At 47.9% G+C, this 18,045-nt stretch overlaps 2 protein-coding genes across 2 annotated transcripts; one reads left to right on the forward strand and one right to left on the reverse strand.

Moving 5' to 3' along the window:
- Window positions 1-658: 658 nt before the first annotated feature.
- Window positions 659-1,853, reverse strand: LOC125517648 (putative GEM-like protein 8). Its single transcript, XM_048682855.2, has 2 exons — window positions 1,463-1,853; window positions 659-1,362 (listed from the first exon to the last, which is right to left on the reverse strand). The coding sequence occupies exons 1-2, from the start codon at window positions 1,698-1,700 to the stop codon at window positions 911-913; spliced, it is 690 nt and encodes a 229-aa protein (XP_048538812.1). The 5' UTR covers window positions 1,701-1,853; the 3' UTR covers window positions 659-910.
- A 1,940-nt stretch (window positions 1,854-3,793) lies between these two features.
- On the forward strand, window positions 3,794-4,754 carry LOC147965556 (uncharacterized). Its single transcript, XM_087530503.1, has 4 exons — window positions 3,794-3,799; window positions 3,883-3,942; window positions 4,030-4,441; window positions 4,534-4,754. Exons 1-4 carry the CDS (start codon window positions 3,794-3,796, stop codon window positions 4,752-4,754), a joined length of 699 nt encoding a protein of 232 aa, XP_087386629.1.
- The last annotated feature ends 13,291 nt before the right edge of the window (window positions 4,755-18,045 follow it).

The raw sequence follows: 18,045 nt of genomic DNA on the forward strand, positions 1-18,045 counted from the left end.
CTCCCCCCGCATGTCTTCGGTTTCATGTCCGAACCGCTTGGCGGACCGATACAGATCCATATTGGATGACTTCCGCGATCCGAATTTATACGGGCAGTTTGAGGGTCGTCATTGGAGATGCCCTTAATGAGACAAGTGGGTGTTTATATCTGAAATTTAATCTTTTATGAGCCGAGCGGGTACAACCACTGTCCTAACCATCCGATCATAAGTTGGGTCTCATTTTCCCATGATGTAGAATTCACATATACTTGGTATAGTGGTATTTCTCATTTTACCAAGGCATACATAAACGGGGTTCATGTATGCCTTGGTATGATGGTATTTTTGTGTTCAAGTACATAATCATGTCGTTGGATTGTTAGAAGAATTGTGGTATCCCCAACAAGGTTCAAGTCCTGGTGCTCACATTTATTTCTGGATTTATTTCAGAATTTCCGGCGATGTGCATTCAGTTGTAGGAGACATTTTCGTCGACGACGAATGTGCCTAGTGTGACTTTGTAAATTTCAAGATGATATGCCGGCTCAGTTTTTTGAAGGTGCTCATAGAAATAGGGTGTGCGTGTATGCGTTCGTATGGGGTAAGTGTATGCGTGTGTATATGAGTGGTTGCGTGTGTAATGTGTTAAGAAAAAGTACATAATTTAGATGTATCCTTTCCAAAAATTGAAGGCATATGCAGAGCAATCAGTTTTCGTCATTTTTACCAAGAAAATAAATAATTTTCATTCAGACCAAGTTCCTCGGTCCTACAAACAGAAATTGCAATAGGCACATCTGTAAATTCCAATCGGAACATGCTCTCATCAAAAAATGGTGGAGCAGAGGTTCTCTGCTGCGCGCGCTCCAACAAGACGTTGCGGCAGGAAGCCCACAGACCTGCTTCACTTTTAGCTATGCTATTGCCATCACAGCTGGGACGAGATGACCTGCTGCATGTACTTGCAGCACCTCTGGTAGCTGACGAAGCCCATGAACCAGAACTCGAAGCCGTCCACGGTGGCCATGTGTATGTACTTCTGCTCCGGGTTGTCCGCGTTCTCGCTCGGCTGCACCCCCTTGATCCTCCCCAGCGGCACCACCACCTTGTACGGCACCCGAGCGACGTCGCCCGCCGGCGAGGTGACTGTGAGGGACCGGTCGCTGCGGAAGGCGATCTTCCTGGTGGAGACGAAGAGCATCCCGGCGATGGGCCCGCTGGTGGTGTAGAGGTAGCACTGCAGCGCCTTCACCAGCCGCTCGCCCTTCTCGGCCGAGAAGGCCTGCCGGAACACCCGCTCCACGCCGCCGGCCTGCAGGATCCTCGCGCCCAGGCTGAGCTTCCCCTTCACCGTCTCCGACAGCTTCGGCCCCAGGGTCACTGCACGCACGAACAGGAACGCGACATACTCGTCAGCACACTGCCCGTTTTCCATTTGGAATGTAGTACTCGAGTTTCTGGTTTGCGAACGCCGACTCACCGTGGTCTCTGAAGCCCTGCGCCCGTCTGCCCAGCTTGTTCACCCAATGGATCACCTGACCCTTGCTACTGTGTTTGTAGCCGAAGGACGCGTAGGGGCTCGGGTGCGTCAACGAGACGGCGAGGCGATCGCCGTCCTTCTTGGCCGCCCCGGCGCCCCTGGTTGTCGCCTCCTCTAAGGCGTACGCCTTGGAGGTCACAGGCACTCCGATCACATGGCCGCAGCTCGACTTCCTCATGGTCACTTCGCTGTGCGTGCGTGTGAGAGAGGGAGGAGAGGGAGAGAGGGGGATGAGCGGCAGAGGCCCGTTTTATAGGGTGCGGGGGGTGATGAAATCTGGAGCGAAAGTCGGGCAGGGGATTCGCGTCGAGTCAGCACCGGCTCATCGGCGCCGGAAAAGCAGAGGTTCACGTTCGCCAAAAGGGGCGGGCGGGCTTTAACGTGGGGCTGTGTCATCCGCCCCGATCGTGCGCGCGCCAGGGGAGGGGAGGGTAGGGGAGGGGAGGAGTCACGTACTACGCGGTCGATCGGGCGGCCAACCGCCGGGGATGGAGGCCTTGCTTCGATGTCGATCGATGGTGATTTGTCTACGTCGGCCGCGGGGAGGCCACTTTGGAAGACTGAAGGGCAGCCCATGTGCTCGCACAATCTTAGCGCCGGGTTACAGGAAAAGATACGTGTGGGGCGGAAAGGAGCTAGGCCCAGAGATCTTAGTATATGCAGATATGGATAATCTATGCTCGGGACTGGTACCTACCGGTAGCCAACTTTCCTTGGGAACGAACATTTTGGTTGGTTTCGGAACCTAGAAGAAGCTACTAGTGGTACTCATAGGAACAGGGCAACAGGCTTTCAGCTACGTATGCATTGCATGTCTGTAGGAATTTTTGGTGTCTTCCAAAACATTATATACTACATTTATTTGGTTGATGAATAAAATTATACGGAATTGGTGTATGAATGATTGATACAAATATTTGCAATTGAACTTAAGGAAATTTACTCAAGGAAGCCAGGTATAAACTATACTGGAATACAATCTATATATATATGTACTGGAATTATATGCCTGGGCACAGTATGGGTTTGGAATTTGCTAGGCTATTTACAGGTTCGGCTATGTAGATTGATAAGTCTACACGTTTAAATAGGAACCATATACTATTTAAACGTGGCATATATCTTACATATATGTGCTTAGGGATAAGAAGGAATTTGACTCGAAAAATAATCGGTTATGATCGTGGTTGGTTAATTCGATTAGGAGTCTAACTGAATTCTATCTGAATACAGATTTGAACATTCAGAAATATGAGTATAAATATGTCCCTACCCTCTAGCCTCATATATGCATTGTGAGCTGCACCACGGACTTGACGGATGAATTAGAGGGTAGACAAATATATTCGTGCTATATTATTTTCGCAACATTGGCATCAGAGCAGATCGTTTAGAGTTTTGACGGCCGAAACATAATCTCTTTTTTAGAGATAGGAAAACGGACGTCATCCTCTGGCTATTTTCCTGGAAACAGCTTCCGCTATGCACTCCTCCAAAGATCCGGAACCAAGCCATAGAATCGATCCATCTCCTCAACGCAGCTCGCCCGATCTCGCCGCGGCCGCCGACTCGCCGTCCCCGTCACGACCGCCGACTCGCCGTCCCCGTCGTGACCGCCGCCTCGCTACTCATAGGAACAGGGCAACAGGCTTTCAGCTACGTATGCATGCATGTCATGATCCAGTAGAAGTGTGTGCAGTGCATGCTGAGTGTCCTACGCAGGGAAAATATCACATGAAAACCAATATCCAGAGAAAACTGGTGAAAACTACGCGAAAACAAGGTTTTGAAGTTTTGGAAAAATCTCAAAACAAACACGCTAGGGGCGTGTTTGGTTGCCACGATAGGGCCAATCAAGCCGAGTTGGGCCGCGAAATGTCATTTGGTTGCATACGGGGCGGGCTGGATCGCATGGGCACAGAGCTTAAAGCAGCCTAGAGCCTGGCTTCTTGGAAACCATCAAATCAATACGGCGCAAGCTCGCACGCGCGGGAGCAACCCGAAAACGAGGGAGGGTGGCGGGAGATGGAAATCGGGCACGGCGGCACGGCGCCAAATCTAGCCTCACCCCTCCCCCTAATTACTCGGTCACCACTACCTCTAGCCTCACCACTGGTGGTGGCATCGACTCAGATCTGCGCAAGCGCCGACAGTGGACGCGGAAACATCACTATTCGGCTGCAGGAGCTAGTGCTCCCCTTCCTATTGGCCACCGTCGGGTCGTCCTTACCTCAGCCATGCCCCCCTCCCCCTTCACTGTCCTTGTCTCCGATGCCGGTAAGCAACACTCCTCCCCCGTCTGTTAGGTCTATTGTTAGGATCGATTTCCCCATGCTCAACGGACCCTCAATGTTGACTAGGTTATGGACGCACGGATGAGCCTGGTAGTTCAGGAAGCAACACCGATTGCCGTGATTCAGGCATGGGTCATGTTCATGCACAGGAGAGCTATTCGTCATGGTAAGAGACATGCCATCTGTTATGCTCCAATGCTTATTTGGGAGTAGAAGAGGATCGTCAATCTTAACTACATCTACAACTGCAACGACATAGAGGCCCTGTGGATGCTTCCAATGAAAACAGCACCATTTACCAGACTTGTCCAGACCTTCAGGACCAGGGGGCTGCTGCAAGATAGCATCCACACCAGTGTGGAAGAGAAAGTGGCCATGTTCCTCCATGTTGTTGGTCATAACCAGAGGTTCAGAGTTATACACAACACATTCAGGATATCAATGGAGACCATCTCAAGGTACTTCAAGCAAGTGCTCCATGCCATTGGAGGAGAGATGATCAAGTCACCAACCGGTCGGAATGCTATCAAGATTCGCACTAGCCCAAGATGGTATTCATACTTCAAGGTGAGCACTGACAGTATTGCTTCATGGCTTGATATGCTTGTATTGTTCAAGGTGAGCAGTAACATAATCTTCATTTGCCATTCCAAGATTGCATTGGGGCAATAGATGGTACTCATGTCACTGCCAGAATACCTCGGTCATAATCTGCAGCATACAAGGGGAGGAAGCACTACACAAGACAGAATGTGCTTGCTGTTGTTGACTTCGATATGAAGTTCACCTATGAGCTGGCTGGCTGGGAAGGGTCAGCACATGATGCTAACATTCTCAATGACAGCATGAGTCATCCTGATGGCATCAACATCCCTGATGACAAGTTCTACCTAGGAGATGCTGGCTATGCATGTCAGCCAGGTATTCTTCCACCTTAGGAAAACCAAGTACCATCTGAACGAGTTCGTTGGAAGAAACTATCCTAGGACTCCACAGGAGCTGTTCAATCTCAGACACTCCAGCCTTAGAGTTACTGTTGAGAGAGCCTTTGGAGCTCTGAAGAACATGTTTAAGATTCTAGGTCAGAAGCCATTCCACACATTCGCCACTCGGGTTAAGATTATTCTTGCTTGTTGCATTCTGCATAACTGGATCCTGCAATGGGGTGTTTGATGAACTGGTGCCTGAGGAGGAAGATGTGATGCCTGACGATGTTCTCAGCTCCGGCCATGTTGTGGAGGCATTTGACAACAAAGTCTAGAAGAACAAAAGTATGGACTAGGCACATGCAATGTGGGATAGAGGTCGTACAAGAATCTGATGAGGAAGAAGCTACACAAGAAGAAGAGGAAGAAGCAGCAGCGACAGAAGAGGAAGAGGGCTAACTACCAGCAGCAGCAGAAGAGGAAGATGGACTTGCATCTAGTTAGCATCGATGATGAACTTTCCCCTATTTAGCCATATGCCTCTCAATTATATATACTGCCATTTGATAGTAGTTAGGATGAACCGTAATTTGTTTCATAGCTAGGAGTGAAACTGTTCAGATCGTGTGTGGTAAGGTCACCACCACTGAGAAGTGGTGGCAGCACCTTATGCAAGGTTGCAACCAAACATCGAGCAATATGTGCGCGTAATGCGATGCAACCAACCAAACGGCGGGTCAAAATTAGTTCCCTCATGTAGCTAACCTATGTGTGGGCAACCAAACTATGTGTAGATGGTAGTTTATAGGCTGTTTTGCTCAACCAGGCCCATCTGAGAATCACATGCAACGCAGCCAAAATCGATGCGGGCAACCAAACACGTCCTAGATGTTAAGACAGTGGTATTCTATTGCCATACGAAATTTAAAGTTGAAATACATTACGGGATGTGAGCTATGTAAAAAAATCAAGCTAATTTTTTTCATAGATCGCAACAATTATGGTGGTCTAGCCGTCCATGGAGGCACAACTCCTCCTTGGGGCTACAATGCAGGGTGGCATTAGAGGAATCCAGCCGGTCAGGGAGGTTACCTCCCTTGTTGGTGTCCACATAGAGGCGCGGAATCCCCTCCCAGTCACTATCGGTGCCTTGGATGGGTAGGCCTTCCCAGGCAGGGGCTTGTTGTCGTTCTCCTTCAACAATGAGCGAGGCTATGGCTGGTGACCGTTATGCGGCTTCTACAACATCGTTCCTCACTGACTGGGCCAGTCTGCGCTCCACTGATCCGCCACGTGTGCGATGCAATGGGAATCCGAGGCGTGGGTGGCAGTGGACAGCGGGGGTGGCTTGCTACACATCAATGACCTGTTTTCTGACATGTTAGGTGGCTTCTTCGGTTCTGGGGTGGTGGGTATGGTGGTGCCCTTGTGGCGGGTGTTATCGTGTAGGTGCTCTTGGTCTGTCTTGGCTGTGTAGGTGGCGAGACAATCCATGTGGTTGGCACCCGTGGGTGTGAGGTGGTGTCAAGGATACTCCTAGCCCATTTTGGGCGTCTGTCTTCTTCCCTAACCGTCCAACTTGGTGATGCTATTGGGCTCTGAGGCTCCGAATGAAAACCCGTGGTCCGACTTGTTGGACCACTCGATGGTGGCTCTACGGTGTCATTCCCTCCTTGGAGGCTTCTTCTTGTGAGCAAGGTCCCTACTTGCCGGTGATCGGGGTGTGGTTGTGGACTATAGCTTCTTCTCTTCGCATTGATGGGTTCGTGGCCGCGACGATGATGCTCTCATAGTGTGCTAGTTCTATGAGGAGTTGTGTACGGAGGCCTGACCTCAAGATCTCGTCATCCGTTTTTGACCAGGCTCTGGGGCGAGTGTCTTCATCGTTCGACAGTGCAGTGCCCTTCGATCCGGTGCGAGGGTTCAAGGGGTCCCTTTCGGTGATGGAGCTGGTTGGCGCGGTGGTGTTTGACTTCCAGGTGTTGGTTATGGCATGGCCTCCCCAGACGGCTAGTCTCCCTCTCATTTTGGCTCTGTTCTCTACTCCGGTTACCTAATTGTGGATGATGGCTTCGAGGACTCCAAGAGTTGCTCTAATATTTGATTTGTTGTTTTCTTGGGGTTTTGTGGGCTTTATCATTTCCATTATGTGTGCGTGTGTGTGATGTGGTGTCATGTTGTGTGTTGGTTGTAATGCTCGGTTGTTACTTTATCTATAAAGTGGAACCAAAGACTTTTTCGATCATAAATAATTTTTAAGTTAAATTAAGTAATTAACCAAGTGAAAGGACTACCGAATTAAATCTCTACTCCTAATGAAGCAGTTGGTAGTCTCGCTTTCAGGGTTTTTTTCGTCCCACCTCCCATGGTTTTTTGGGTACCTCCTCCCACCTTCGCTGGTTTTTTCGTAGATTTTTTGCGTCCCCTCCCCACACTTCATCGGTTTATTTTCGCGTCACCCTCTCACACAATGAAAGAAATCTAAATAGATCAGAACTTTCCATACTGGCGCAAGTTATTTTGTAATGTAGAATCAATCACGAACAATCTCTAAAGATCAAATCTAAATTAATTAACCTTACCTTAAATCACTCAATCACATTAATTAGAAAACAAATAATTGATTTTCAAAAAATCACTCAATCTCATTAACTTTATCTTAACTCACGGATGGTAATCAATCTCCAAACAAAGGAAATAATACATCGAGGGAGCAGTAAATAAACTCCCTTTCTTATGACATGTATATGATCTTCCCTTCCCTCTCCGTTGTCGAGCGTTCTTGATTCTCGAGGTCGATGCTTGGGCCGCGTCACTGGGTCGCGACAGTGTCGGAGGACGAGGACGGTGAGGCCGGGTGCCGCGGCACCGCGTTGGCTGCGGCCGATGAAGGGGGCGAAGAAGGGCGGCTTCCCTGGCCGTGGTTGTGGCCCTGGGAGTTGGTGCGGTCGAAGCGGCACTTGAAGGACCCGACGTGGGTGGCCGGCACGCAGACGCACTTGGAAGCGGGCCCATGGCCTGCGCCGGACGGTGCCGACGCCGACCCAGGCCACCTCCTCCGCGTATTCTTGGAGCTGTGGCTGGCCGATTTACATGAAATTAATTCCTCTCAATTGTGGTGGCAAATATAATACACATAATCCATATTGTTATGCACTAGCGTGTGTGTGTGAAATAGATGGTTTATGGTCCCGTACCCAATAAGATGGATATGTGTGTGTGTGTGTTAAAGAGAGGGGGGAGAGTGAGGAAGAGGGAGGGAGTGTGTGTGTGTGTGTGTGAGGATTTGATGGTAAAAAAGGTCGTCAATGTCATATGTATGAGAATATCAATATTGAACTTTTAAAGTTAATGTGCCCCGGTTGCAACGCACGGGCGTTCTTTTAGTTAAGTAATAATTACCCAAGCGGAATTGGCGGTCTTTTAAAATGGTCATCTGAACAAATGTCGAATCAATTTATGGTTGAGTTGGTTAGGTGGACAGTGGTATTTCCAACACACCAGGGTTCAAATCCTGGTGCTCGCATTATTTCTGGATTTATTTCAGGATTTCCGGCGATGCGTTTTCAGTGGAAGGGGACGTTCCCGTCGACGACGAGGCGCGCGCTTTCAGTGGGAGGAGACGTTCCCGTCGACGATGAGGCGCCTACGGTGACTTCGTAAATCTCAAGATTATATGCCGGCTCAGTCTCTCGAAGGTGCTCATAAAGGTAGGGTGTGCGTGTGTACGTTCATAGAGGTGAGTGTATGCGTGTGTATATGAGCGCTTGTGTTTGTACTAATGCTAAAAAAAAAGCTATTCCCAAAAATGTCATTGCGGCTTTCAAACTTTGAAAAATGCCATCTAACTTACATGAACTGATTTGAAAACCCGACGTGGTTCGGATCTGCGAGAGGATTTGTGCAGACGAATCCAACGGGAGACGGGGCGTTCGCTGGAACAACCCGTGGCTAACGTTCGGCGACTAAGATTTCCGCTTAAAAATATCAGAGGTCGGAGATGGAGAGCGAGGCCCCACGGGCGATGCGGAAGCAGGACGATCCAGCGTGTAAAACATGGACCTTTCCAGCGAAAAAATCTGGGGCATTACGGGGGCGCAAGTGCATGCGCAGCATAGCATGCCGGACTGGTCTCAACTTTTCCCCAGGATCCCACATCCAGTTTCCCTCCCAGGCCAAGTCTCCGGCCGGTCGCCGTCGCGGCCATATCCATCTTCGCTTCTGCCTTCTGCCACGGCCAGCCGAGAAGTCGCGGCGTCCGCGTCGCGTCCCGCGCGGCGCCGAGTCAGCACGGCTACGTGCTCGTCTCCGTGTCCCATACAGACGCATCACGCGAAATCCAGGCCCGATCGATTTACCACCGCCGTCTCCGTCCGCAGTTACACCGGCAGACCATGCTGTGACATCGAGGTTGGCTCATGGCTGCACGGATCGCCTCCGCCGTTTCTGGAGTCCTCTGCTCGCGTACGTGAGGTGTAGATCGAGCTGATGGAGCGACGAGTTGGCAATCTGAGGTGCAGTATGGCTAAGATACTGGGATCGCTAAGCTTTTGTCGGAATATCCGGAATGGTACCGATTTCTATCCAACAATGCTGTCCTTTCAGCCAAAAGGCATGAATAATTAGTTAGGAATCAAGTGGCTTCTCCCTTCCAGAGTGTCCAGGGGTAGCACTTATGAGACGACGGAGTCACACGGCGCAAGTTGCTCTAAACATTTCCCTCCAGATTGAAGCAAAGGGGCCTTTTCTGACAGCGCAACTAATGTTTTCTACAAACTGAAGCGAACCTACTTTTTTCAAGTACACGCTTAAATTATTCAGCACTAGGAAATATGAGCTGCCAGCTACGTCGTTCATTCCGCCTCCTCTTCCTCGACTTCCGCCACTATTTGTGTTTGCCGAGCAGTATTTGTGATGGGGACGAATCACTAACACAATTTGTTCTAAAACATCTCTCTGATTTGATGCAAATAAGCGTTTTCCAACAATACAACCCCCCTCCCTCATACACACATAAAATATAATATAAGAGTGTTTTGACAGTCTAGTGTCAAAAACACTCTTATATTATAGGAGGGGGGAGTATGATTTAAGATCAAATATTCAACACTAAGAACTACCCCCCCCCTCTCCCCCTCACACACACATGCGCACGCCGCTTTGCTAAGGTGACTTGGGTGGTGACAAACCCTAGCCTAGATGCCAACTCCAATGCTCTCCTCTTCTTCCTTCCTTTCACATTTGTTCGAGGATGTTACCGGACGAAGCCCCCACTCGAACGATGGTTGCAAGGTTGCTCGTAATGATAGTGAGCGGTGCACCTGTGCTTTGGTCAGTAGATGTGCATGGGTCAATTTGCGGTGTCTGTTGGGTGGGGCTACAATGGAGGCTTTACAGATGATGGTGTGGGTTTCTTCGTGCTCGCCTTCACAAGGATGTAGGACTGAGGTGTGCTTCGGGATTTAGGAGTGTTGAACTAGGTATGAAGATACCGACGATCGAATCTCGGGCAAGTAACATATCGATGGACAAAGAGAATTACGCATGTTGTCATAAGGGTTCGACCGATAAAAATCTTCATAGAATATGTAGGAGCCAATATGGGCATCCAAGTTCCGCTATTGGTTATTGACCAGAGGGGTGTCTCGGTCATGTCTACGTAGTTCTCGAACCCGTAGGGTCCGCACGCTTAACGTTCAATGACGATATACTATTATATGAGTTATGTGATTGGTGACCGAATGTTGTTCGGAGTCCCAGATAAGATCATGGACATGCCGAGGAGTCTCGAAATGGTCAAGAGGTAAAGATTGATATATAGGATGATAGTATTCAGACACCGGAAGTGTTCCAAATAGTATCGGATATTTATCGGAGTACTAGGGGGGGTTACCGGAATCCCCAGGGGAAAGATATGGGCCATAGGAGGGGAGCACACCATCCCACAAGGGGTGCCCCCCCAAGGAAGGAGGCCGAATTGGAGAAGGGAAAGTGGGGGTTCGCCCTCCCCCTTCTTTCTCTCCTTCCTCTTCCTTTTCCCCCCTTCGGAAATAAGGAAAGAGGGGAGGCCGAATTGGGAGGACCCCAAGTAGGATTCCTCCTACTCGGGGCGCCCCATAGATGCCTCTCCTCCCCTCCCACCTATATATATGTGGGGAGGGGGCGCCTAGAACACACAACATCAATCGTTAACCATGTGCGGCGCCCCCTCCATAGTTTACACCCCCGGTCATATTCTCGCGGTGCTTAGGCCAAGCCCTGCGCGGATCACTTCACCATCACCATCACCACGCCTTCGTGTTGACGAAACTCATCTACTTCCTCGACACATTGCTGGATCAAGAAGGTGAGGGACGTCATCGCGGTAAACGTGTGTAGAACTCGGAGGTGCCGTATGTTAGGTGCTTGATCGGTCGGAGCTAGAAGAAGTTCGACTACATCAACCGTGTTGTCAAATGCTTCCGCTTTTGGTCTACAAGGGTACATAGACACACTCTCTCCCTTGTTGCTATGCATCTACTAGATAGATCTTGCATAAGCGTAGGAAATTTTTGAAATTGTATGCTACGTTTCCCAATAGTAGTATGAGAGCCAGGTTTATGCGTAGATGATATGCACGAGTCAAACACAAAGAGTTGTGGGCAGTGATAGTCATACTGCTTACCACCAACGTTTTATTTTGATTCGGCGGTATTATGGGATGAAGAGGCCCGGATCAACCTTACATGTCCACGCACATGAGACCGGTTCCATCGATAGACATGCAACTAGTTTTGCATAAAGGTGGCTGGCGGGTGTCTGTTTCCCCTACTTTAGTTGAATCGAATTTGACTATGGTCGGTCCTTGAAGAAGGTTAAACAGCAAACTTGATGAAACACCGTTGTGGTTTTTGCGTAAGTAAGAACGGTTCTTGCTAGAAGCCCATAGCAGCCATGTAAAACTTGCAACAACAAAGTAGAGGACGTCTAACTTATTTTTGCATGGTATGTTGTGATGTGATATGGTCAAGACATGATGTGATATATGTTATTGTATAAGATTATCATGTTTTGTAAGTTATCGGCAATCGGCGGGAGCCTTACGGTTGTCTCTTTATTGTATGAAATGCAAACGCCATGTAATTGCTTTACTTTATCACTATGCATTAGTGATAGTTGTAGAAACAATAGTTGGCGACACGACCATGATGCAACGATGGAGATCAAGGTGTCGAACCGGTGACGATGGAGATCATGACGATGCTTTGGAGATGGAGATCAAATAACACGAGATGATGATGACTGACGGTGTCCTGGACTAGAGGGTACTCACCACGTCATCTCCTGATCTGTTAGATTGGACCGAGGACCCCCATGGTCGTATACTCATGGGCCAGTTCAGACAGCTACCGCATACAAGGAAGATTCCACAAGACCTGGCGATCAAGACTAGGACTCCTCCCCACCGACGTATTCGGCTAGGACTCTTGTTATCCTAGGCCTCTGGTGCATTATATAAACCGAGGCTAGGCTAGTCGATAGAGGATATACAACAACAATATACCATAGGCTAGCTTCTAGGGTTCAGCCTCTACGATCTCGTGGTAGATCAACTCTTGTAATACTCATATCATCAATATCAATCAAGTAGGACGTAGGGTATTACCTCCATCAAGAGGGCCCGAACCTGGGTAAACATCATGTCCCCCGCCTCCTGTTACCATCCGCCTTAGACGCACAGTTCGAGACCCCCTACCCAAGATCCGCCAGTTTTGACACCGACATTGGTGCTTTCATTGAGAGTTCCGCTGTGTGATCGGCAAAAGGATCGATGACTTGTCTGCGGATTAACTGCGATGTCGACATCTTCGTCATCGGCTCGACTGGTCACCTTGGCTCGACCGAGGGCCGCGCTCCTTCTCCGATCGCCATGTTCAGATGGGGGCCTTCATCAACATCAACTCTGATCTCTATCATGATCATAGAGGAATCATCCATGGAGCTCGAGGGTTCAACATCAACATTGCCCTCGGGCGGTCGTGCTGTTTTTCTGGGCAGCTAACTTGTATCCGCTGTCACCGTCTCCTCGAGCGTCGGTTTGACGATTGCTTCGGTGGAATGGTGCGGAATTACGTCTACAACAGCTATGCAAAATTTCGTCGAGTTCCGATGGAGGAATCTCCGACAAACTACGATATACCGGAGCCCTGTCAAATCTGGACGGGAATCTGAACGAGTTTAGGGCATGGTCTCCAGAGCCCAGCTCGGAGGACCTCTGGAAGATCCAACCGTTCATCTACTGCGGAATTCCCATATCTACCACCCCTCCAAATTTCAACTCGATCCGACGGTTCAAACTCCGGGAACCTTCCGATGAGTGGACCAATTTTCGAATCTGTTTTCTGCGCGAATACGGATCCGACTCAAATTCATGTTTCTTTATGAACGTGATATTGGACAACCTTTTTAGAGGAATTCTCTTCTAGGGTATTGTGCGTCGTTTTTAAACACGTGCCTGTAAAATTTAAGTCTCCCCTAAGGTCATCTTCATCATCATGCTGGTGTTAAACCAGTCCGGCAATATTGCTCCAAGACTGCCGACCTGCGCTAGACACGTCGTCGCTTTGTTGAGCCGAGCTCAATTTCTTCGGATCATCACCTCGGCAAGCCAAACAAGAGTTCGGCATCACGAAGGATGAATCATCACCAACATCGCCGCCCCATGGATTACATGGAGCGGGCACACCGGCATCGCCGCACGGTCACTTCATCAAGCCGACATCGACCACGTCACGACCGGCATCGGCAGGGCCGCACTGATGCTTCTTCAAGCCGATGTCCATCACGCCGACCTACTTCGACTCGTCGGCTGACATCGAGGCTTCGACATCTCGGCTGGACCGGGGGCTTCGCCATCTCTTCATCAACCTACTCCGGAGACTTCAGCGTCACTACCTGACCAGCTTCGTCACGTTAGCTGGACCGAGGGCTTTGGCTCCGCAAGCCAACCTTTGCCAGCATTGCCCTGCCATCGCTTTATCACCCATCAGGAAATGGGTGTGCGGATCGAGTCCCAATTTTGGGAGTCACCTTTCTTTGGATTGTTACAACAAATAAACCAGGTGCTATTAATCCTAGTAATTTTTGCTTGTTGGGGTTTATTTTTTCCAAGAAATTATTACTCTGGTTTGTTCCATCATCTATACACAGGTCCATCGAATGATGGCCGCACTAACGACGGTCGCGTGGTGGTTCGGTCAGTTTCCGTACATAGTCCGGCGAACGCCGCATCCAGAACTTGGACCGACCTGTGAATTCAGGCTTTGCCACACCTTTACCGCATCACGCCGACGCCCTGCATCGACATTGACTTCGGCGCCAGGCCATATTTCTTTTATTACTCACTTTGCATAAATTATTTCTTATGCAACATTTTTTATCATTATTATTATTACCTCCGGTTTGCACTATTTTTTGTGCACAGGAAAATGATCCGGGTTGGGCAGTATCGTCAACTCGGCGTACTGACATACCACGTCACCTCGGTGGGGCAAGGGGCTTCGTCAGCACTTCATTACCCCATGCCGGGGACTTCGGCATCACTCTGCCGGCTTGCATTAACTGTGCTATGTCACCACTTCGGAGTGCCGAGCTCTTTGCTCCGCCACCTCGGGACCGGCTTGGGGGATGGTGTTGGGGAACGTAGTAATTTCAAAAAAATTCCTATGCACACGCAAGATCATGGTGATGCATAGCAACGAGAGGGGAGAGTGTTGTCTACGTACCCTCGTAGACCGTTCGCGGAAGCGTTATATCAACACGGTTGATGTAGTCGTACATCTTCACGTCTGACCGATCCAAGTACCGAAAGCACGACACCTCCGAGTTCTGCACACGTTCGGCTCGGTGACGTCCTCGCCTTCTCGATCCAGCAAGAGGGGCGAAGTAGTAGATGAGTTTCGGCAGCACGACGGCGTGGTGACGGTGTTGGTGAAGAACAATCTCCGCAGGGCTTTGCCTAAGCACTACGAAAACTATGACGGAGGATAAACTAGAGGGGACGGGGTTGCCGGCACACGGCTTGGTGTTTCTTGATGTGTCTTGGGTGCTAGCCCTACCCCTCTATTTATATGTTGAGCCTTGGGGTAGAAACTTGGAGTAAAAGCCTCCACAAAGTCGGTTTCACCCGAAAGGCAAGAGTCCTTCTCGGACTCCAGGGCCAGACGCCAGGGTTCCCGGCGTCTGGACCCAGACGCCAGGGACCCTAGCGTCTGGCCCCTGGACTCCGCAAAACTTCCTTTTGCGCTTTCCAAAAACCTTGTGGGCTTTCCCCTTTGGCCCAAATAAAGTGTTCTCATACCCAAACATTTCGGAAAACATCCGGAATCCCTTCCGGTGAATTTCGGAACCCTTCCGGTGACCAAACACTATTATCCCATATATCTCACTTTATCTCCAAACCATTCCAGAGTTCCTCGTCATGTCCGTGATCTCATCCCGGACTCCGAACAACATTCGGTCATCAACATACATAACTCATATAGTACTATATCGTCAACGAATGTTAAGCATGCGGACCCTACGGGTTCGAGAACTATGTAGACATGACCGAGACACCTCTCTGGTCAATAACCAATAGCGGTACCTGGATTCCCATATTGGCTCCTACATATTCTACGAAGATCTTTATCGGTCAGACCGCATAACAACATACGTTGTTCCGTTTGTCATCGATATGTTACTTGCCCGAGATTCGACCATCGGTATCTCAATACCTAGTTCAATCTTGTTACCGGCAAGTCTCTTTACTCATTCCGTAACACATCATCCCGCAACTAACTCATTAGTTGCAATGCTTGCAAGGCTTAAGTGATGTGCATTACCGAGAGGGCCCAGAGATACCTCTCCGACAATCGAAGTGACAAATCCTAATCTCGAAATACGCCAACCCAACAAGTACCTTCGGAGACACCTGTAGAGCACCTTTATAATCACCCAGTTACGTTGTGACGTTTGGTAGCACACAAAGTGTTCCTTCGGCAAACGTGAGTTGCATAATCTCATAGTCATAGGAACATGTATAAGTCATGAAGAAAGCAATAGCAACAAACTAAACGATCAAGTGCTAAGCTAACGGAATGGGTCAAGTCAATTACATCATTCTCCTAATGATGTGATCACGTTAATCAAATGACAACTCATGTCTATGGTTAGGAAACATAACCATCTTTGATCAACGAGCTAGTCAAGTAGAGGTTTACTAGTGACACTCTGTTTGTCTATGTATTCACACATGTATTATGTTTCCGGTTAATACAATTCTAGCATGAATAATAAACATTTATCATGATATGAGGAAATAAATAATAACTTTATTATTGCCTCTAGGGCATATTTCCTTCAGTCTCCCACTTGCACTAGAGTTAATAATCTAGTTCACATTGCCATGTGATTTAACATCAATAGTTGACATCACCATGTGATTAACACCCATAGTTCAGATCAACATGTGACCAACACCCAAAGGGTTTACTAGAGTCAATAATCTAGTTCACATCGCTATGTGATTAACACCCAAAGAGTACTAAGGTGTGATCATGTTTTGCTTGTGAGATAAGTTTAGTCAATGGGTCTGCCACATTCAGATCCGTAAGTATTTTGCAAATTTCTATGTCAACAATGCTCTGCACGGAGCTACTCTAGCTAATTGCTCCCACTTTCAATATGTATCTAGTTGAGATTTAGAGTCATCTGGATCAGTGTGAAAATTTGCATCGACGTAACCCTTTACGACGAACCTTTTTTTTCACCTCCATAATCGAGAAACATATCCTTATTCCACTAAGGATAATTTTGACCTTTTTCCAATGATCTACTCCTAGATCACTATTGTACTCCCTTGCCAAAAACAGTGTAGGGTATACAATAGGTCTGGTACACAGCATGGCATATTTTATAGAACCTATGGCCAAGGCATAGGGAATGACTTTCATTCTCTTTATATCTTCTACCGTGGTCGGGCTTTGAGTCTTACTCATTTTCACACCTTGTAACACAGGCAAGAACTCTTTCTTTGACTGTCCTATTTTGAACTACTTCAAAATCTTGTCAAGGTATGTACTCATTGAAAAAACTTATCAAGCGTCTTGATCTATCTCTATAGATCTTGATGCTCAATATGTAAGCAGCTTCACCGAGGTCTTTCTTTGAAAAACTCCTTTCAAACACTCCTTTATGCTTTGCAGAATAATTCTACATTATCTCCGATCAACAATATGTCATTCACATATACTTATCAGAAATGTTGTAGTGCTCCCACTCACTTTGTTGTAAATACAGGCTTCACCGCAAGTCTGTATAAACTATATGCTTTGATCAACTTATCAAAGCGTATATTCCAACTCCGAGATGCTTGCACCAGTCCATAGATGGATCGCTAGAGCTTGCATATTTTGTTAGCACCTTTAGGATTGACAAAACTTTCTTGTTGCATCATATACAACTCTTCTTTAATAAATCCATTAAGGAATGTAGTTTTGTTTATCCATTTGTCAGATTTCATAAAATGTGGCAATTGCTAACATGATTCGGACAGACTTAAGCATAAATACGAGTGAGAAACTCTCATCGTAGTCAACACCTTGAACTTGTCGAAAAACTTTTGCGAAAATTCTAGCTTTGTAGATAGTAACACTACTATCAGCGTCCGTCTTCCTCTTGAAGATCCATTTAATCTCAATGGCTCACCAATCAACGGGCAAGTTAATCAAAGTCCATACTTTGTTCTCATACATGGATCTCATCTCAGATTTCATGGCCTCAAGCCATTTCGTGGAATCTGGGCTCATCATCACTTCCTCATAGTTCGTAGGTTCATCATGGTCAATTAACATGACCTCCAGAACAGGATTACCGTACCACTCTGGTGCGGATCTCACTCTTATTGACCTACGAGGTTCGGTAGTAACTTGATCTGAAGTTACATGATCATCATCATTATCTTCCTCACTAATTGGTGTAGGAGTCACAGAAACAGATTTCTGTGATGAACTACTTTCCAATAAGGGAGCAGGTACAGTTACCTCATCAAGTTCTACTTTGCTCCCACTCACTTCTTTCGAGAGAAACTCCTTCTCTAGAAAGGATCCATTCTCAGCAACGAATATCTTGCCTTTGGATCTGTGATAGAAGGTGTACCCAGCAGTTTCTTTTGGGTATCCTATGAAGATTTACTTCTCCGATTTGGGTTCGAGCTTATCATGTTGAAACTTTTTCACATAAGCATCGCAGTCCCAAACTTTAAGAAACGACAGCTTAGGTTTCT

The sequence above is a fragment of the Triticum urartu genome, chromosome 6A, assembly GCF_056163025.1.
Source record: "Triticum urartu cultivar PI428250 chromosome 6A, HENAU_Tu73, whole genome shotgun sequence".
Lineage (NCBI taxonomy): Eukaryota > Viridiplantae > Streptophyta > Magnoliopsida > Poales > Poaceae > Triticum > Triticum urartu.

What these genes read in the sequence shown, in the direction of transcription:
- LOC125517648 (XM_048682855.2), bottom strand. Translation starts at nt 1,700, where the DNA reads ATGAGGAAGTCGAGCTGCGGCCATGTGATCGGAGTGCCTGTGACCTCC. An exon ending in GCAGGGCTTCAGAGACCACG is followed by an intron (nt 1,363 to 1,462) that starts GTGAGTCGGCGT and finishes TCGTGCGTGCAG; the next exon opens with TGACCCTGGGGCCGAAGCTG.
- LOC147965556 (XM_087530503.1), top strand. An exon ending in CACCGATTGCCGTGATTCAG is followed by an intron (nt 3,943 to 4,029) that starts GCATGGGTCATG and finishes ATTTGGGAGTAG; the next exon opens with AAGAGGATCGTCAATCTTAA. An exon ending in TGTATTGTTCAAGGTGAGCA is followed by an intron (nt 4,442 to 4,533) that starts GTAACATAATCT and finishes CATAATCTGCAG; the next exon opens with CATACAAGGGGAGGAAGCAC.